Source organism: Drosophila biarmipes, chromosome 3L (assembly GCF_025231255.1).
Source record: "Drosophila biarmipes strain raj3 chromosome 3L, RU_DBia_V1.1, whole genome shotgun sequence".
NCBI lineage: Eukaryota > Metazoa > Arthropoda > Insecta > Diptera > Drosophilidae > Drosophila > Drosophila biarmipes.
The window spans coordinates 9,170,944-9,190,203 of NC_066613.1; the positions used below are offsets into that span (position 1 = coordinate 9,170,944).

At 43.2% G+C, this 19,260-nt stretch overlaps 6 protein-coding genes and 2 long non-coding RNA genes across 9 annotated transcripts; 7 read left to right on the forward strand and 1 right to left on the reverse strand.

Annotated features, from left to right (window-relative positions):
* Positions 1–1,132: 1,132 nt before the first annotated feature.
* Positions 1,133–5,242, forward strand: LOC108028609 (diphosphoinositol polyphosphate phosphohydrolase 1). Its single transcript, XM_017100530.3, has 4 exons — positions 1,133–2,167; positions 3,145–3,243; positions 3,442–3,597; positions 3,704–5,242. The coding sequence occupies exons 2-4, from the start codon at positions 3,145–3,147 to the stop codon at positions 3,980–3,982; spliced, it is 534 nt and encodes a 177-aa protein (XP_016956019.1). The 5' UTR covers positions 1,133–2,167; the 3' UTR covers positions 3,983–5,242.
* A 73-nt stretch (positions 5,243–5,315) lies between these two features.
* On the reverse strand, positions 5,316–6,232 carry LOC108028610 (endocuticle structural glycoprotein SgAbd-8). The gene is made up of 2 exons (XM_017100531.2): positions 5,916–6,232; positions 5,316–5,854 (listed from the first exon to the last, which is right to left on the reverse strand). Exons 1-2 carry the CDS (start codon positions 5,925–5,927, stop codon positions 5,498–5,500), a joined length of 369 nt encoding a protein of 122 aa, XP_016956020.1. The 5' UTR covers positions 5,928–6,232; the 3' UTR covers positions 5,316–5,497.
* A 644-nt stretch (positions 6,233–6,876) lies between these two features.
* LOC127010810 (uncharacterized) lies at positions 6,877–7,461 on the forward strand. Its single transcript, XR_007763612.1, has 2 exons — positions 6,877–7,018; positions 7,106–7,461. It is a non-coding gene; the product is annotated as an uncharacterized LOC127010810 (long non-coding RNA).
* A 478-nt stretch (positions 7,462–7,939) lies between these two features.
* LOC108028085 (MICOS complex subunit MIC13 homolog QIL1) lies at positions 7,940–8,750 on the forward strand. The gene is made up of 2 exons (XM_017099726.3): positions 7,940–8,107; positions 8,178–8,750. The coding sequence occupies exons 1-2, from the start codon at positions 8,097–8,099 to the stop codon at positions 8,533–8,535; spliced, it is 369 nt and encodes a 122-aa protein (XP_016955215.1). The 5' UTR covers positions 7,940–8,096; the 3' UTR covers positions 8,536–8,750.
* Positions 8,751–9,380: 630 nt separating this feature from the next.
* LOC122818994 (uncharacterized) lies at positions 9,381–10,249 on the forward strand. The gene is made up of 2 exons (XR_006368452.2): positions 9,381–9,476; positions 9,531–10,249. It is a non-coding gene; the product is annotated as an uncharacterized LOC122818994 (long non-coding RNA).
* A 2,274-nt stretch (positions 10,250–12,523) lies between these two features.
* LOC108028799 (pH-sensitive chloride channel 2) lies at positions 12,524–16,739 on the forward strand. The gene is made up of 7 exons (XM_017100783.3): positions 12,524–13,120; positions 14,794–14,921; positions 14,988–15,389; positions 15,451–15,609; positions 15,668–15,823; positions 15,917–16,296; positions 16,361–16,739. Exons 1-7 carry the CDS (start codon positions 13,053–13,055, stop codon positions 16,595–16,597), a joined length of 1,530 nt encoding a protein of 509 aa, XP_016956272.1. The 5' UTR covers positions 12,524–13,052; the 3' UTR covers positions 16,598–16,739.
* A 230-nt stretch (positions 16,740–16,969) lies between these two features.
* LOC108028098 (cytochrome b-c1 complex subunit 8) lies at positions 16,970–18,021 on the forward strand. 2 transcript variants are annotated; one of them, XM_050885964.1, is made up of 3 exons: positions 16,970–17,040; positions 17,626–17,810; positions 17,867–18,021. In XM_050885964.1, exons 2-3 carry the CDS (start codon positions 17,636–17,638, stop codon positions 17,959–17,961), a joined length of 270 nt encoding a protein of 89 aa, XP_050741921.1. In that variant the 5' UTR covers positions 16,970–17,040; positions 17,626–17,635; the 3' UTR covers positions 17,962–18,021. The 2 variants fall into 2 exon arrangements, with proteins under 2 accessions (XP_050741921.1, XP_043950816.1); XM_044094881.2 differs by lacking the exon at positions 16,970–17,040 and adding an exon at positions 17,204–17,365.
* Positions 18,022–18,744: 723 nt separating this feature from the next.
* Positions 18,745–19,077, forward strand: LOC108028119 (uncharacterized). The gene has a single exon (XM_017099767.3). It carries the CDS (start codon positions 18,836–18,838, stop codon positions 18,998–19,000), a length of 165 nt encoding a protein of 54 aa, XP_016955256.1. The 5' UTR covers positions 18,745–18,835; the 3' UTR covers positions 19,001–19,077.
* Positions 19,078–19,260: the final 183 nt, after the last annotated feature.

Genomic DNA, 19,260 nt, shown 5'->3' on the forward strand with positions numbered 1-19,260 from the left:
GAGATATATAGCTCGAAAATTACACGTTTTCAAAAAAGGCATAGTTTGTGTAAAATAATCAAAAACTAATAAATACACAATCAGAACAAATATTCCATAACAAGATAATAAAATAATATGTGGTTTTTGAAAGCAAAATTTTGTTTTTCCTTCACTTTCTCTATATTTGTCTTTGAGTAATGGGTATCTGATAATTATTAAACCTTCACTCGTTTTACCCGCTTAAGAGGGTTTATAAGATCGACTGAATCGTTATTATTTATTAAACCCTCGTTATAATACCTAATTTAACATATATTAGTTTTAATTATTTATTCATTTTAATTTAATCAGTTTTTAAAGTTTTAAATTATTTTAAATTATAAAATTTTTTTGCACCCCAAGTGCCTGTAATACGAACTCCGTTTCTTGTGGAGAGTGTCTCCGCTAAGAATGTATCAGCTAAGGCTCCGTTTCCACTATGGACGTGTAGCGTTCGTATCCATTCACTGTTTAAAGAGGCTTTAATTCCTGGGTAAGCTATGTCCACTTGTGGGTCAAAGGTGGGCTAGTGTGGACCAACATAATTGATCTTTAAGATAATGGCAATACTTAATTGCTGGGTTAAGCGCCGTTGAGGGGCTTTTTCAAGCTCAGGAATGAATGCTAAGTACGACTGCCCTGCGTTTTGTAGTTTTCCAAATCTCAGAGTATATACGGACAGACGGACATGGCCTGATCGACTAGGCGAGTAACCCTGATCAAGAATTTATATACCGCTTCCTTTCACCGGTTACATTCTTTCCGACAAATTTAGTATACCACTCCTCTACGAGTAACGGGTACACAAATGTTCAAATACTTTTCTTGTTTACATCGTTGTTAAAGATAAATAATATTTTTTTAGCCCCTGTAATTTGTCAGCTTTTTTTTTTAAATAAATTAAAACTAAATAGGGCAAGCAATGATATATCAAAATATGATAATGTCTTGCAAGGGTGTCTCTGCTATGTCTGGAGGATGTATCGGCTTAGTCAGATGTTAAACCGTCTGAAGATGGGCTTAAGTCGATTTTAACACATCGATTCGAAAGTCGATACCGAGACAAGTCGATTTTGACGACACATCGAGAAATATCGCCAAAAACATCGGTGCTCGATGTTTCTTTACATCACTAGCTTATACTAATACTTAGTTAAACAAATAATATAAAATCGGTCAACCACCCACCCACCAAAAAGGCCGCGCGGCTTCGTTCGCGACGTAACGGTGAAAAGCACGCGTTTTCCGCTTTTCCAGCAGCCGTGTGCCAATCAGCTTCGCCCATTGCAAGCAGAGCAGCCGGAAAACACGCGCATATTGTCGAGGCAATGGGAAGCAAAAACATGTGTGCATGTGTGTCGCTGGGATAACGGCGAAAAAAGGCGAAAGAGGAGCTGTGAAATAGCGAAAACTTGAGCTGAGATCTAAAAGCGGATCTCAAGTTTGAGGACAAATATAGAAAGAGAAAGAGACGAGGAAAAAGCTGCTCTCACACTACACACACGTTCAACGCGTCACACGCTCTCCCGTGTAAAACCAATACAACAACAACATGCAATATTTGCAAAGTAGTTAAATAATTCTGCCCTGTCTGCGCTTTATTTCCTTCTTCATTTCGGTTCTTCTCGTTTTTATTTTTCGTATAATTTCAACAAGTTTCTGTTTCTCGCTTTTCCCCACCCACACAATCACAAAGTTATTTTTTCGTTACTACTTCAAAACAACAAAAACACACGGCACGGCACACGAACACCGAACACCAATACAAGCCAACGTCTCGTGTGACGTGCGAGCGCAGAAATTGTCGTCTTTAGATTTTGTTTTCGCCATTTCCCTTTGTGTTCCGTTGAGCGCGGAAGAGGAGGGGGCGGCAGGCGAAGAGTGGCCAAGAATCACCTGCGAAAAAGCGGCACGAGATCGCCAGAAAAGCAGAAAATCGCAAGAAGCAAAAGCGACCGGCTCCCCACGAACACACAGGCACACTTCAACAGCCCACACACACACGCAACACTTGTTGCAGCGGAAGACGAGAAGGGGCAGAGAGCGATAAGAAGTGCGGACAAAGAGGAGAGCGAGGAGCAGGCGGAGAACAAGTGCCTAGGAAGACAACAACGCGCATCTGCTATCAGCGAATACCACTGCAAACGTAAGCTCGCGGATGAAAAACGGGGTGAAATAGACATAGATGATACCCTAAAACTAGCAACTAATGATAGACCTAGAGCAGGGGCTATTTATAGGGTACATAGATATATCTCCCCCACAGATTAAGAAGTAGGCAATAGGCCTAAATATATTCCTATTGGACACCTCTAAGATGTGAATGTGTCCCTCAAATTTCTTACCAAATTCCAACCGAATTGCGATTAAGGAGCAATGGCACAACTGTTTACACCCTATATAGCAGGCGAGTGGCAATAATTCTATACTTTAAACGACGCTTCAATCGGCATAACATAATGGTACAAGTTTCTAGGACTTAATATCTTTCTCTACAAATAAAAAATATTAACGTTGATTCTAGAAAATGCTTGGTATAAATAAAAAAGTTAAATTAATCATCAAACAGTTTATATTAAAAGATTGCTAATTTTTAGAAAATCAATTATTTAATCGAATTAATGAACTAGAAAAGTAGATTTATAGGGTATTGTCAAGGTCTGACTGAGCAAATATCATGTTATTGGATAAACATTTTGATCAATGATCTTTTGAAGATCCGCCTGCAAATAATCCTGTCCAGCTTATCCTCCTCTCAGCTGTAAAAATAATGCCATAAAATAGTCCACTTACCATTCATGACCGACACAATCGGCGAGCGAGTACGGCACGCTATCCGCCGGAGAAAGACCGGCTGATATGTGATAAGCCGGACGGACAGGCGGTGCAATTTACCGATGGTCCTACAATCGCACATCTGATAAGGCTGGAATCACGATTTTCATGTGCCGCACATTCAAATTAAAGGCGTCAAGCTATAAAATGATATATGAAGAGCTTTAGCATTTATCAGCGATTGTTATTTTTGAACGTGTACATAAGGGGGTAGAGTAATGGAAGTTATCAGGCAGGTTTAACTAAGTGCTAGTGCGACTATTCTTACTTTGTTACTCTGTTTCCCAGATGGTCAAGGAGAAGCCCAACTCTACTCGTATCTACGACAAGGATGGATTCAGGCGACGGGCTGCCTGTATTTGCGTGAAATCCGAAAATGAGGCGGAGGTAAGTGGACTTCTTTAGCACTCTTATGTTACGATGGAACTTCTATGGGCATGACAGTAAATTGATGCTAAGCAGCTGCCGATTTAATGATTATGACTATATAAGAGACCGTTATTAATCTCGCACTTTTACGAAATCGAATTATATACTAAAATATATACATATAACATCATTGTTAACATGGTCACTTGTATCCAGGTACTCTTGGTAACCTCCTCTCGTCGTCCGGAGCTGTGGATCGTTCCAGGAGGTGGTGTAGAACCCGAGGAGGAGCCGTCGGTGACCGCTGTCCGCGAAGTGCTCGAGGAAGCCGGCGTCGTTGGTGACTTGGGTCGCTGTCTGGGTGTTTTCGAGGTTGGTAAAGGAGAAATCGTAATTGATTTACCTTTTTCCTTTCACCCTTTAAATGTAATAAGCTTCTTTCCGGCCAAAGTAATTAAACTATTGTCCTTTCTTCCAGAACAACGACCACATGCATCGCACCGAGGTGTTCGTCATGAACGTGACCCAGGAACTGGATGAGTGGGAGGATTCGCGGAGCATCGGCCGCAAGCGCCAGTGGTTTACCATTGACGATGCACTTTCGCAGCTAGCGCTGCACAAGCCGACGCAGCAGCACTATCTGATGCAGCTGCAGCACTCGAAGACGCTGGACAACACGAACCGGGTGGTGAACGCCACGCATCCGCCCAAGTTGACCAATGCCGCCACCCCAGCCGCATCACCCACCACGGCATAAAGACAGCAGAAAGCAGAAAACTGGATCCACACATGCACACCACACCTTACCCCGAGACTAATTCAACACTAACTCTAACCCCATACCGAGAACCATACACATTTTGACATTTTGGAAATTTACAAATAGACAGGCAGTCTTCTAGATTATGTTTATTAAGCGATACCTATGTTACCCGCATCCCCCACAAAGCCCCATTTGCGTTTAAGTTTAAGTCACTGCGTTCATTTATGTGTTTAGTAATTGTATCAGAACTAAATTTATGTGTTTACTCCAGAGCGAGTGAAGAGGAGGTGAAGAAAACAAAAACGCTACTCGATCAATGCTAAGCTATAACTTAAATTATTCGAGAACTATAATACGACACAAAAAACGGAACAACATGTAATAATTTTTGAGCGAATAGCACTTTTTGCAAACACTAAAAAGAAACTTAAACTAAAACTTAACAAGAAAATCCAAAAGTAAAGATATCTATTAGATTTTTCTACTCTTTTTTATAATTTACTCAAAATGCATCTTAATTGATTATTGTAACAAGCAAACCAATTGGAATCGGCTTTAACAAGCGCAAAGGAGATCTTAATTAACTATGCTAAGCGGCCTAAACAATAAAACGAAAACTATTTAAGCGATGACTAACGAAGCGATTTCGTTCTGAATCTACATTTTCAAAAAAAAAAAGCGGACTGCTGACGGACGGACTGAAGACGGAAATAAATCATTAGAAAACCTTAATATTATTAACAACAGTTGCCTATGCAAGAAGATAAAACCCACTGCAGGGGAAGTATAAAGATAAACGTTAACTTATTGTAAAAAACAAAATGCGAAAAAATTAGAGAAGCCAGCAAACAACATATTATGAACTAATTCAACTACTAAGATATGTGCACGTTGTACTTTTCAGAAACAAAAAAATTAACAACAATTACGATTATAATATTAACAAAGCTAGGAGAGGAGCATGTTTTCAATGTGATTTAAGAGATACAAGATACATACAAACGAGTTGAACAATTTTATGTGACATTTTTTCGATGATTTTTGGCACTTCAAAAGCGCGCAACAAAAATTTTAATTCAAGCTCAATGGAAGCAAAGTCTGGCAGTTGAATCTATGATTTCGTCAATCTATCAATTGAACTTTAGTTGCAAACTAAAGCCGACAAACGAACTTTTATCGGAACGCTAAATTATATCACAAATTGTTGCAATTTAACAATGATTTACAACCAATAAAGAAGAAAACACAAGGCGAGTTTCGGTTCTTTCTTGGTGGATTGCAGAAAAATTTCGTTTTAAGGGACTATTTCCGTAAAGTAAGCTAAGTGTTGATATTTACAAAACATTTTATTACATTTTCCTGTTTAATATTTTGTTTTTATGCTACATCTTCGGCTTGCCGAATCCTTTTAATTTAAAGAAGCAAACATAAAATTGTAATTCCTAGATGTATTTTATTATGTACACAAAATGTTGCTATACCTATTTAATCTAAAACCTATATTTTAGACTACTTCTTCAGCTGGATTCGTTTGAAGGGATGCGCCTCGATATAAGCCAGAGCCTTGAGAATGTAGTCCGGGATAGGAGGTGGCGTGGGCAGATGAGCTCCAGCGGGACGATATCCGTTCTCATCGGCCGTGTACTCGAGCTGGACGGGCGAACCATCGGGAGCCGTATATTTCACTGACCCAGCAGCCTGAACTCCTCCCAGACCACTCTCCTGGGCGTCGATTCCGTTGGAGGTCCCGAACTCCCAGCTGTAGGTGCCGTCGGGCTTGATCTCATTCCGGTACTTGATGGTTTCGGATTGGGACTCATCGGCAGCTCTGGCGACTGCCACCAGGAACAGGGAAATGATTAGGGCCTTGATTGCGAAAAAATTCATTGGTTAGCTGTTCATATGGCTATTACCGAATCAGACTCACGCTCTTGAACATTTTAGTGGGTGTTTTGCTGGAGGTGCTATTGATAACTGGTCTCTTGGTTCGACGACAGACCGTTTTATACTCCTACCGATCACTGACCTACACCTACAACACCGCCAAACAGGTGTCTCTTCGCAGTTCCGAATTATTAATTAAATTCGCTCATCCGAAAATATGAATTTGACCGAGTTTAACGAGCGTTTCTCGTCCGTTGTTTGTTTTTACTACGGCTTTACGACTCGTGTGCTCTATAACCTCTACCACCTGTACGGGGATCTGTGACGCATTCTCCTTATCTGCGCCCTAGAAATCGCAGATCAACAATCGCGACTTACAGATGCTGCCACAATGCCTCTCTTCCTATCTAATCTTGACTTAAATTCATAATAGGTATATAAATTGTTAGCCGAAATTGGAGGTGGAGAAGGTATTCAACCGACTAATGCAGACACTTCCGCTGTTTAATAGCATATAAATCTTGTGTAATCAAGGACTTTATGATGAATACAAGATTGTTAAAAGTATTGATATTTTTACAAGGTTGTCTGTTTAGAATCTCTTAATTCCTACCCAGCGGATATGCGCGCGGGGCAGGTAAATACACAATAGTTATTGCAAAACATTTATCAATATTTTGTCTTCTAAGTAACCCGACTTCCTCCGTATCCTGCAAATAAACAAACTGTTTTGCTGAATCAAACTATCTCTTTTAAGAAGAGTATCCACTTTGGAGGCGCCAAAAGCGCTTTGGCCTGTCACCCGATTAGCGGCTTTGGTTGTTAATGAGATGCAAATGCGAATATGAATGCGGGCAAATGCCAACTTCGGTCGGCGCTTAAATCCGAGCCGAACTTGAAACTCCAACAAAGCATCTAGTGTCATCGTAAATTTCTTACAACGGCTGCCGATCGTATTGTATTTACATATAGTTCAAACAGAATCTTTTAAATTTTTGTTCCAAAGTGTGTTAAAATTATATTTCCCTTAGGGGTCTTAATTAGTTGAATGTCAACTAGAACTACCGATAAAGGGCTTTTATCGCAACGAGGAAACGCAGTTAATCTATGTCGACGTTCAGTTCACTGGCAACCACTTCCGTCGAAGTAAGTTATTCGCTTCAGTTCAGCCGTTCGGAACGTTTCCCACAGAGCACATCCAATATCTACCTTCCCATCACATCCGATCTGAAGACCTATGGCTAATCAAATCAAACCTGTAGCTCGGCGCCTCTCATTTTCAAATTTTCCGTATCATCATTGTTTAGATTTTTGTAGTAAATATTTCAATTTTGACTGTCAAAAAACATTTAGAGTTCCATCGAAAAAGCATTGCCAAAGTATCTTATAAAAGTTAACATTCAAGTCCGTCAAACTTGCATGGAAACTAACTGGTTAATTTTCGAAACGACACAACCTTACGGAGCATCCTTTCAACGGATGGGTAGATGATGGGTGGATTTCGTTGGGAAGAGAGTATAACAGCTTAGAACATCGTGACTGATAAACAATATAAATGATAATAATAATAATATTATAATAATATAAATTCTTCAATCATCCCATAGAAAAATAAAAACTTGTGACACTTGTATATACTTACGTTCAATATGAAATTTATATGTAAAACAAACACTGCCTCACATAATAAAAGTTAACCAATTTAATATAATTTAATTCGATTTTTGAAATTTCTGGTTGTCTTGTTCTTTGTGAGTAAAAAGTAAAGCTTGAAGTAAATATTTCGCAGTATCACAAATAAGTCGTTTTTACGGTTGCTGATTTTAACGGAGATTGCCAGTGAAGGCATAGTAAGAATTTTTACTTACCCCCTTTCAAGTGTAAATCATTGTTTAAAAAAGTATGCTACATTTTTCCTGGATCCCCGCTCCAAATTCCGTCTACGCCACTGAAATCAAATTTGGTTTGAGATCCAGCTAAGTACCTAGTCAGCTCTTTGATGGTTTGAGACCGCGCTTAACATACCATTCTCATGTACCTGCTTATCCGATATATCGATACTTATGTGGGTGCCTACCCATCTCCATCACTCCGACAATAATATGAAGTAGAAACAGGAAATTTTCCAAATTCTTAACGAAAACGACCAGACTCCCGGTGTTTGGAAACTAGCAAAGCCCCCAAGTGACTGTCACTCTCTCTTCCCCAAAACAAACGAATCAACATGGTTGTTGGGTGAGTGCGGGTGCGTTTGTTTGAAGCTTACGTAAGCCTAAATGGGCAATACTCTGGCGATCTTTTCCAGATTTCTGCTGCGCGGCGGTCTGCTGGCCGGAGCCGTCTACTACACACGCCAGGTGGGCATCTGGGGCGACGCGGAGCAGGCGGACAAGCTCTACAACACGGTGAAGTCGGAGCTGTGCCCGTATGTCCAGAAGGTGCAGAAGCAGCTGCCCTTCGAGGTGCCGCAGCTGCCCCGAACCGGCGAGATGCGCTTCCTGGCCAAGCACTACTACAACGAGGGCGTGAAGAACTCCTTCCGCTTCGTCCACATGCTGCCCTGCTACGCGGGCAGGGGTCTCAAGAAGGTCAAGGACACGTTCCAGGACTTCGCCAAGTCCCCGGCGATCACCGGCGGCGAGGAGGCCGGTCCGGCGAAGTAACTTAACCAACTGCTCTTCAATGGCAGGCTGTTTTCGTGTTAGCTCATAGTTAGCCTATTGGATAATGTCGTTGTAATGTGTCGTTATTCCTCGATCCGCTCGCCAGCGGATCCGCGACTATAGATCTGTTCTCGACGTACTGAAACGCATCGAACTGGAACTTCCAGTTTAGAAATAAACAAATTTACGTGGTAAGCACTAAGATCGCCCTGAAACGTTGATGTATTCATTTGTGTGCACGGGAAGAAATAGTTTTAAACTCGGCAACCGCAGGTAAGAACTGTGTTCACTTAGGATGAGCTACGTTATTCTAGAGCTTATTTTTTATGAGGTATAATAAGATAGTTCTTATATATGCTGATAGACGATAATATGTCTAGTATGTCCAAAACACGATTACCTAGGTCTGTTATTATGAACTTACCAGCTAACCAAATTCTTTAATAATATTGATTAGTACATGAATTCGATAACTTTTTGAATGTTATGTTAAAGTAAACTTTTTTATCCATACATCATTGATTGCTATTGGCTATTAATGGCTGTTGATATGACATGCTTTTTGAGGAAGACTATTCGACAGTTTGTTCTTTTATTCTTTCAGTGTTCAACTGTACTCTATGTTAACTTGTTTATTAGTTTTTGCCACAATGCTAAACATATTCCGAATGTGATTTATTTCGGTGTAGTCGGATAACTTTCTGGGCAAGTGCCTTGCGATTTTAGTGATACGAGCTTCTATATATATCCAGCTGAGTTGCTTTTTTGCCCTGCTAATTTATTTAGATTTTTTCGTCTCCACGTAAGCCGTCTGTCAAGGCATACTCCCCAAACAGAGTGAAAAAGGAAACTGATTTATTGGTTCACTACCGCTCCGGTTTTTGTGCCAGCCCAGATTTAGATATTGTATTTGGGCAGCCAAAGCTGAGCAGCCTGTCATGGTGTGCTGGGATGTTTTGAAGCACGTGAATAAGGTGCCTTTCTTTATTTTTCAGATGGCAGATGTCACGCCGCTGATAAAGTGTGGCAAGAAGGAAAATTGCTTTCGATTTCGTTTACACTCTTTGTCTTGTCACCTGGCTGATAGCATGAAATTATTGCTGTAAACAATGCGATGTTCGAGATTGGCAATAACTATAGGAAAGATGGCCGACTCGTGTTCACCAGATCGGAGATACGGCGCTCCGCCAGCCAGCCGCTCCGACTTTAACTGACTCAGCGCGGGATGGCTGACATTTTACAGCAGCTTCCGCTATGACAGCGCGCTACGCATACGCCCCAGTGGCAAGAGCAAATATTAAACATTACTTTAGGACGCGCAGCAAATAAGAAAGCACAGACGTCACTGAAGGCGAACGTACGCCGCCCCGTGATAACAGTTTAGTGCCTCAATTGGGCTACCAGGAGGGAGATAGAGCCCCCAAATATTATTAAAAACCGTCGAAGAGTACCAAAAGATAGACCTGCCTGACCATCTCGGCTCTTTCGGCTGTCATCGCTTAATTTTAGACACCCACTTGAGACCTCAACTGGGGCCTGATTATCGCGGCGGTAATACTACACGTTTTAATTTCGATTGTTTGATTATTTGGCTTTCTATTTATGATATTTGCCCAGTGCCCCTGACGCTGGCTCCTATTTGCATAGCCCCACCATGTTCTTAATTAATTAAACTTTTCCTCCTTGTTTATTGGCGGTGACGACCCAAACACAAGCAACTGTCTACTGCCTGCCAGGGAGCCGATGTTGTCTTGCGATAAAGAATCCACCACCTCAGCCCCCAGTGGCTCGCCAGGTGAGTCATCTGCCGGCGCGACAAAGCCAGAGATCCGCGATCTCGCGGAACCCCTAGGATCGAACCCGAATCACGCCATCACGTGCTAACCAGGACTTCATTGCCGCACTTAAACGGCCAATATTTGCGGGCAAACACGCAATCCCATTGCCAGCGACCCATAAAGTGGAAGCAAATATCAATTTAACCTCTAAATGGCCCTAGCAAGCAACACCTCCTCCGGCTGGGGCTGGTTGTGGGTACATATTCCGTGGCAATGACTCCGGTAAACAGGCGCAAATGGGCCAGGGAAGATACCGATAAGCAGGGGCCAAGCTCTGCTCTTTCTTGGCCAATTTGGCGGAATAGAGCACAAGTGCTTGTTTGCCTTGGCAATGCGAACATTAATTAAATAAGCCTTCTTGTTGAATATTCGCAGATCAAATTTGCTCAGCCTCGAGCATTTCATTTAATTAAAGTTCCTAAAATAACCCCGATAAGAGGTGAGAAACTGGGAGAAGTCCGGCGGGGAATTGACGCAAGTGAAATGCAATAAGAATTATTTTAGGAAGGAAGAAAGCTTTAACTTGCATTGTTCACGAGGGATACATTAATATATTTCTCAAGGAACTTTAAATTTAAGATGGAAAAGGAAACTTTTAGCCTACGTACATCATACTTAAATTGTATTCCCAACGACTAAAAGTTAACTAAAGGGAAAAAGCAGCTTAGGCTTTTAAAAACAAAGTATTAGGACCTTAGAAAATATTATACCATATTGGGAAAGCAATGATATCTTTTATGATAGCTTTCGCTGATAGATTGCAGTGCAGAATCCGAAGGTAACATTGAGAAATCAAGCACCGCAGCATCCAAATTAAGTAATATTGCAAATTAAAATCAAGTGAATTTGTACTCCCTCGTAAGCCACTTGTCTAGCTGCGAATGGCGAATAGATCATTCAAACATAACCAGCCACCATCACGATCCACTCAAGTTTCAGACTACTGTCTGCCGGGCAACTAATTGTGTTTGGCAAAACGATATTAACTCATTGCGCGATGGGCCATTTGTCATCCGTGCGACTATTGTCGCGCTCCCCGTTCCGTGTCACGTCGCGGCTAGCGTCTTGCCTTCGCCAGCTCATTATTATTGTTAACAATATTGTGACGCTAGGGTGTGGGCCTGTTAGCGCCGACCTCAGAGCATAATCCCTTGGGCCGATCGTTCAACCAGGAGGACCGCATCGCGCGCTCGTCTGATAAGACCTGAATAGCTCGTTGTTTGGGGACACAGGCGTTTGTTGAACCCCCCGTGGGATTCGGAAGCCCATTCGCATTCGGAATCGATCATCTAGCGGCGGAGCGGAACTCTAATAAGGCCAAGAGCGTGTGCAAACACTACAGGCTTAATTAGAAGCGCGGGTGCTGTGGTCGGACACTTGGGCAAACAGCCGGGCCATTTGCCGGGCCATTACTGCTCCTCCACTCGCTGCACTCCACAGCCTCCGAGATATGTATGCTCGTGCTGGAGCCAAGTCAAGAAATGCTGCCAGTGCCTTCACAAATGCTGCGATTATTTATTCTGACTCGGTGCATTTTCCAGAGCGACTTCGATACCGGTTTGCGACAGACGCAACTACGATGCTTCCGAGTGTGCACCGCGGAAAAGCTCATTTAGCCAAGTGATTTGATTTTCGAGTTATTAATCTACTTTAAAAAATATAATTCTAGATTGTAATGGTATTTTTGGCTTGAGTACTTTGATTAATTTTGGGTCGCTGTATCCATAATAAAATAATATTTAATATAGTACTTCTGTAAGGAAAAACTTATTTCCTTTTCTTTATATTATAGACTCCTTTAGGTCCAAGTAGGTATACATAAATGGTAATAAAAAGGGACTATAAATGGTTGAATATGGAAGATATGATTTATAGAGCCAGATCATACTACCAAACAACATATTCCCTATGAAAATATATTTCAAATAATATTAGATGCTAAAGCTCGAAGACAATTTGTAATTACAAAATTAAGACCTATGTAATACCTAAACCTACATGCAAGTAAAGGAGGAAATATCTAATAACCCATTTCTGAGATACTTTTCTCCGAGTGGCAACGCACGCGGGCGAGCACGTCTAGTATACAGTCTATAGAATGCTTATAAGTGAGGCGATCCGCCATCGACCCTGCGCTATTGCCTTCCAGCTCTTGACCAGCCAACAATCCCTACTGCTGCAGCCGCCGTCGCCGAGTGGTTCGGGAGTTGAGAGTGGAGAGCAGATACACTGATACCTGGTCTTATCAGGCCCGAAAAAGCCGAGGCGAGGGCTCCACCGCCCCAAGTCAGTGCGCGGCGGGCGTCGGCGTCGAGAGCAGCGGAGCAGCGGAGCAGAGAAAAGCCGAGCGGCACCTGGTTCTGCGGCATTTCTGTATTTCTGGGGGCGCAAACGCAGCGCGATCGCACACCTCCGACGACCGGAGACCGGAGCGACAGGCACTCGTCCTCGAGAGGCAGTGGGAAATTCGTAAATAAAACCGCCGGCGACGTGGATTTGCATTAATTGCAAAGTGAATGTGTGAAGTGAATGTGCGAGGAGATCGTGTGAAACATGAGCATATAATTTGACAAGCCAGCCAAACCAAATCATTTCGCTCGCGGCCACGAAGGCAGTAGTACAGAGCTCCCTCGAATCCGGCAGAACCACCACCACCCCACCTAGTGACACACCTGCAACATGAAGAGCCTGCGACAGGTCTTGTGGATTACGCTGATCCTCAGCTGCAGCATCCGGGCTTCCACGGGGTGAGTTCCAACCAGATTGGGCCGGGAAGCACCCGGCCAAACATCTGATAAATCATTCAAATGAGCATGTCTGCTGCCTGGAGTACCAGCAGTGCCTGATAAGACACATTTTTGCAGAAGAGTCTATACTTAGCCTCACTGCTGCTACTCTACTTGCGATTGGCAGGGGCAAGTAACTTTCCAAACCGGAGACCTTTGTCTTGCTACGCTTTCTATAATGAGCAGTATTTTGTTGAACTTTCTAACACTCTGATAAGGGCACTTGAACACCACCCTCCCATCAAAAGATCACGACAGATATGGTGGAACGGAATAACAATTCTTGGTCGAAAATTCCCAGCCAGATTACCTCGATAAGGGCACTCTAAAAGGGTTGTCTGATACGCGACCCAAAGATGTTCGGGCAAAGTGTTTACATGGAATCTGATAAGAGCGGGCTTACGCATGAAAGAATTTGGTATCTTTGTTGTGCCACATTTCCTGTCTTGGGAAATTCATCCTGGGCCCAGTGGGTTTTTATACATTTTATGCTCTTGGAATTTCCCCGAGCCATTGATAAATCTCCACCAGCTCGCGTGAATAAATCCCCAGATTAGAATTTAATTAAGATCCGAGTGCGCAATAGGAAGCGCACCGAAAAATATTTACGGTCGGCTTTCGGCCTTTGATGTGCCAAAAAGGTCGCGGAACGGATACTTCTTATCGGATAAGTTCAAGATCTGCCGCCTTATCAAGAGGCCATAATTGGTTTTCCGCCCGGGACCAGGTCAACTGGATTAATTGAATTAAGCACTTCTTGTTGTTGCGCAAGCCAGCAAATACGCTGAAAATATGGAAAATAGAAGTAAGGCGCTGGTTAAATAACGAGTGCCGTATGAGAAGACAAATATTTTGCTATTATTTATTTTTATTCAGCCACTTGCTCTGCGGTTCGACATTTAAGGTGGCTGCAAATGAGCTTGCACAGCTGCCGGGTGCTCAGTGAGGCAAGCTCCGTAGGAGGAGGGTGTGAGCCCAGAAATCATCTCGAGGGCTATCTGGAAATGGGCCCGAAACCCATTTATTTCAGAAGAGTTAATAGGAATTAACGCAAAAATAGTAAACAGCCTTTAATGATCTGTTCCATATTTCAAACGAAAGCCGGTTTGCATTTAAATATGAATCATTGCGTCAGAGGGCGAAGATTGTTTTTATACGTGGGCAGCTTTACAGGCTTTCTCGGTCTTCCTTTTGTAAGCTTCTAAATCATCATAAGGCTTTTACGAACTTCAGCCTTACTTATCTTATTCTAAGTACAGTAGCCGTTTATGCAGGTCATTACCTCAATAATTTATGGTGTATTTCAAAATTGATTACATTTTGTAGAAAATATATGTCATTAATTTAAGGGTCTCACTTTTTCTGCGTTTTGAAAGGCCTTCCTTCAGTGTTATGAAATAGTACTTAAAATTTAGTGGGTTTTCCACGAGTTCAGCAATAATTGGCAGCTTAGATATATTGGGTATTTTAAGGAAGCCTGAAATATTACAACCTGCTTGAGTGTAAGTTAAAAGTGACTTATTCACTTGCAGGCTTCAGTTATATTTTATTCAAATTAAAAATAAGTGAAGAGGCGTTTCATAAGATGAATAACATTTTTACCATGAGTAACATTATTCTTGGTAATTTTTCAGAGCCACTGGTGACCAGGACGAAGATGAGGATTGTCCTTCCTTGGCGAATGCAACGACCCTGCAGCAGACCCAACTCATCCAGCGACTAACACATGTCTGCCGCTACGATCGACTAGAGAGGCCAATCGGTATGCTCTGGATATATATCATATGAAGAAAAGAACCTCATACAACTCATTATATCCCCTCCCCAGAATACGACCCTGTGACCTCGAAACGCCTGCCCATCGTGGTGAAGACTCGAATCTACGTGTACTTCCTGCAGAACCTCAACTCCGACCTGCTGCAGTTCAAAATGCACGCCCTCCTGCAGCTGCGGTTCCAGGACATGAGGCTGGCCTACAAGAACTACAACCGCGAGGGAAACATCATGGGGCAGAAGCACCTCAGCGAGCGCCTCTGGATGCCGCACATCTTCTTCGCCAACGAGCGGGAGTCCAGTATCCTGGGCACGGACGAGAAGGACGTGCTCACCTCGCTCACCCCCGAGGGCAACGTGATCATCTCCACCCGCATGCAGGCCAGCCTGTACTGCTGGATGGACTTCCAGAAGTTCCCCTTTGACCAGCAGTTCTGCTCCACCATAATCGAGAGCTGTAAGTGACTGAAATTGTAGGGAACTTCAAGATATTAATACAGTTCCTCTTTTGCTCTCAGGGATGTACAACACCTCCGACTTGGTGCTGGAATGGGAGCAGGACAAGCCCATCTCCTTCGACCCCGACATGAGGATCACCGAGTACAACATGGCCGCCTATTATCACAACACCACGCTGGTGGAGGCAGATGGCATTAACCTGCGCCATGGAGCATTCAGTAAGGCTGGGAAAAGGAAGTTCCCCAGGGACCCCCTCTAAATATTGATATCTTGCAGCTGGCACGTACAGCTCGCTGAGCTTCACGGTCAATCTGAAGCGAGAAATCGGCTTCTACCTGCTGGACTACTATCTGCCCTCCATGATGATCGTGGCCATATCCTGGGTGTCCTTCTGGCTCCAGGCGGATGCCTCTCCGCCGCGCATTATGCTGGGTAAGTTGTGGTTTCTACTTTGCAACTCACCTTGTTTAATTTTAGCAGTAAGAATTTTTGTACCATTTAACTTACTTCAAAATTTTCAATTAGGAACCAGCACCATGTTGTCGTTCATCACGCTCTCCTCGACGCAAAGCAAGAACCTGCCCAAGGTGAGCTACATAAAGGTGTCGGAGGTGTGGTTCCTGGGCTGCACCTTCTTCATCTTCGGCAGCCTGGTGGAGTTCGCCTTCGTCAACACGATTTGGCGCCGCAAGGAGAACATTGAGTTGAAGAAGGTCAACAGCAAGTACATCATAAAGTCGACTCTGACCCCTCGACCTGCTCGACGTCAGATCGGCGGAAGTTTGAGCAACGATTCCAGGGCAAGGTCCTGCTCCAGTTTGGACAACATTGTGTCCAGCACGGAGAGCGTTCGCAACGGCAATGGCACTGTGAACCCGGCATTCAACAACTACTTAACAGTACATGTAAGTATTTAGGAAATATCTCCCTTTCAAGATATTATAATGCTTAAATCAAAATCTATTTCAGCCCAACTTACCCATCATCAAGACCGAGTGCGCCGACACCGCCTCCATCTGCAGTGACCGGACGAGCAACGACCACATCGTGGATGTGGACAAGGACAAGAAGGACACGCCGCCCACTTTCACCACCATGACCCCGCAGGAAATCGCCATGTGGATCGATCGGCGGTCCCGATTCCTCTTCCCAGCCATGTTTCTGGCCTTCAACGCCTTGTACTGGACCTTTGTCTACGTTTTGTGAGCGGAGGTAGCCGCCCTTTATGTGAAATCTTGTCTATTTGTGTAGTCCTGCTCGCGCAAATAATTGTTAAATTGTAAGATGCATCATCTCATAGTTGTACAAATGTTAACCTTAAATAAAGCCAACAAATATTTATCCTAAATTTATTCTTACAAAAGTAATATCAATGACAAACTGATTGTTCAGCAGAAATTATTTTCTCCATGTGGAGGACCACCTACTCGCAGTTTTCGGGGTCCTTTTAAAGAAGTGTATAACATTAAAGGAGGAACCCTTATTGTACAGTCTTGTTTATCAACTAACAAAAGAAATAGTAGCCACAGATTTTACACTTTAACGACGTTTGTCAGTAATTTTACTTGTTTAGCCCGAAGTATTGTGCAAACCAATTCTCTTTTTTAACGAAATTCAAGTTTTCTTCCCCTAATACCACTACTTCTACGGTAAGTCTTATTAAAAATGTTACATCATGTTATCTAACTAAAAAATAAGTCGTTGCACACAATATTTAAATTTGAAAAACGATTAATCGATAGAAAAAGTAAATTAACACACAGGCGTATGTCCCCGCTAAAAGTCTACAAAAGTTCACATGCCGGCTGTCAGCAACACTAAGCGAGTATCCAGGCTTACAACCATCAAACCGTGGCAAATTTAGAGCCAATTTTCAAAAATAAAACCTTCCCTTTGGTGTAGTCTAGCGGTCCACCTACGGTCACACTGGTCGAGAGCAGGAAAAAATTTGCAGCGTAAAAGTCGAATTCCAAGGTAAAATTTGGCATCATAATCCGTGCAATGACAGGTGCTGGCTCTAAAAATATGCACAATTATGGGCTGCCAAAAGTGCAGCGATCGCGCCCAGCGCCAGACGTACTCGGCCGCCTTCTGCCGCGGAGCAGTGCGAGAATTACATAACCTCTGGTCCCCAGTGCCATAATGTTTATAATAACGATCTGTGTCTTCATCCAAATCCTGGTGCACTTCCTGTGCGGTTGCTAATCGAAGCTCTGCTCTCTTCCCCGCCGCAGCCCCCGAAAGATGCGTCTATCCTCGATCCTGAACGGCCAGCACTTCGGCAACCTGGCCAAGGTGCACGGCATCGTCACCTACAAGCTCTCCCCCTTCGAGCAGCGCGCCTTCGCCGGAGCGATCAGCAAGGGCCTGCCCAACATGGTGCGCCGCTTCCGCTCCAACGTCTTCATCGTGGCGCCCCGTGAGTACCCCCTGTGTATTTCCCTTAAGTCCCACAATAATCCTCCCTATTCACAGCCTTCATCGCCGGCTACCTGATCTACGATCTGACCGAGCGCCAGCACAGCGCCCTGCTGCGCAAGAACCCCGCTGACTACGCGAACGACGAATAAGCGCCCCAACTAGCAAATAGTTATGTTAAACTAATTAATAAAACTAGACCCACAGTTCAAGAGAGTTGTGTGTTTCGGTTGCTGGAAGGCTAAACTGCAATGGCTTTGTGTTCAGGAGGTCCAGGAGGTTCACACGTAATTTTGTGTAAATTGTCAGTTATATTTTATTCATTATTTGCAAAAGTTATTTGTTTTTGAACAATCAGCTGTGCCAAACGCTTTCTGGTTTGGCACTCAGCTAAAGTCTACAAGCTCTCCAATTTGGCTCGACCTCCTGCTAGTTAGCGTTATTGCGGGGGATTCCCCTGTGGACATTTTATGTAGTTTTCAAGTAGTAATAGTACGTATAAAACTGGGAAAACAAATTTAATACTGGTCTTATTTTATAAGATACCATGGCACCATACCTCGAATTACCATGAAAAATTAGGGGAAACAAAGGCTTTTGGAAGAAAATCTGAAATATTAATGAACGGTAAGGTGTTCACAAGGAACAAGTAAGTAAGAATGCTCTATTATAAGGGTCTCTACACTCTACGCATCTGTCGGTTTGCATGAACTTTCCATAAATGCATGATTTTATCAAGCACATACCTAACTATGCGATCACATGCACTATGGTAAATTGCATACTATTTTTAAATACCATTTACTATTTTTTAACATTTAGATTAACGACAGTGATCAATCAGCGCTACCCGCCATTCCCTTAGCCAAGCCACCTGCCCATAGAGCGTTGCCACCTGCGTAGATAAGCAATCGATAGTCGATGAACAACGAAACAGAAAGTCCCACCTCTAGCTCCCCCAACCAGCTGATCGCAGTCCAAACAAAATATTAACGTTTCGTTATAAAAGTTGTTAACCTTTACTTAATGGACTGCTGCGGCAACGAGGTGCGCAGCGAGAGCATCTACAACATGCTGCAGGCCCTGGTGGACTCGAAGGTGGTCAACGTGCAGCTGCTGTCGATTGCCGTGGGCATTTTCTTCGTGGTCCTGCTGCTGAAAAACAACTTCCGCAGCTTCTCTGGCACGTAAACGGCGCCTGTTTAGTGTTTAATTTACCCAATAATGTAATGTACGCTAAGGACTAATAATAACAACCCACACATCCAGCCACCGCCTTGACCTTTGTTTCAGTTCTGTTCTTTTCGCAGCACCCCTCGCAGCAGTGACGTCACGTGCGATATATGTGTAATACTTTGGGTGCTAGCAGTTGTGTACTTTTCGACGCTCAGGGTCGTCGGTTTATTTCGGAGGTGTGTGCACAGAAACACGCCCAACGCATTAAAATTGTT

Bases quoted from the DNA above. Each gene is read 5' to 3' on its own strand.
- LOC108028609 (XM_017100530.3), top strand. From the start codon at position 3,145: ATGGTCAAGGAGAAGCCCAACTCTACTCGTATCTACGACAAGGATGGA. The intron at 3,244-3,441 runs GTAAGTGGACTT...ACTTGTATCCAG, and splicing joins AATCCGAAAATGAGGCGGAG to GTACTCTTGGTAACCTCCTC. The intron at 3,598-3,703 runs GTTGGTAAAGGA...CCTTTCTTCCAG, and splicing joins GCTGTCTGGGTGTTTTCGAG to AACAACGACCACATGCATCG.
- LOC108028799 (XM_017100783.3), top strand. From the start codon at position 13,053: ATGAAGAGCCTGCGACAGGTCTTGTGGATTACGCTGATCCTCAGCTGC. The intron at 13,121-14,793 runs GTGAGTTCCAAC...GTAATTTTTCAG, and splicing joins AGCATCCGGGCTTCCACGGG to AGCCACTGGTGACCAGGACG. The intron at 15,610-15,667 runs GTAAGGCTGGGA...GATATCTTGCAG, and splicing joins CCTGCGCCATGGAGCATTCA to CTGGCACGTACAGCTCGCTG.
- LOC108028098 (XM_050885964.1), top strand. From the start codon at position 17,636: ATGCGTCTATCCTCGATCCTGAACGGCCAGCACTTCGGCAACCTGGCC. The intron at 17,811-17,866 runs GTGAGTACCCCC...CCCTATTCACAG, and splicing joins CGTCTTCATCGTGGCGCCCC to CCTTCATCGCCGGCTACCTG.
- LOC108028119 (XM_017099767.3), top strand. From the start codon at position 18,836: ATGGACTGCTGCGGCAACGAGGTGCGCAGCGAGAGCATCTACAACATG.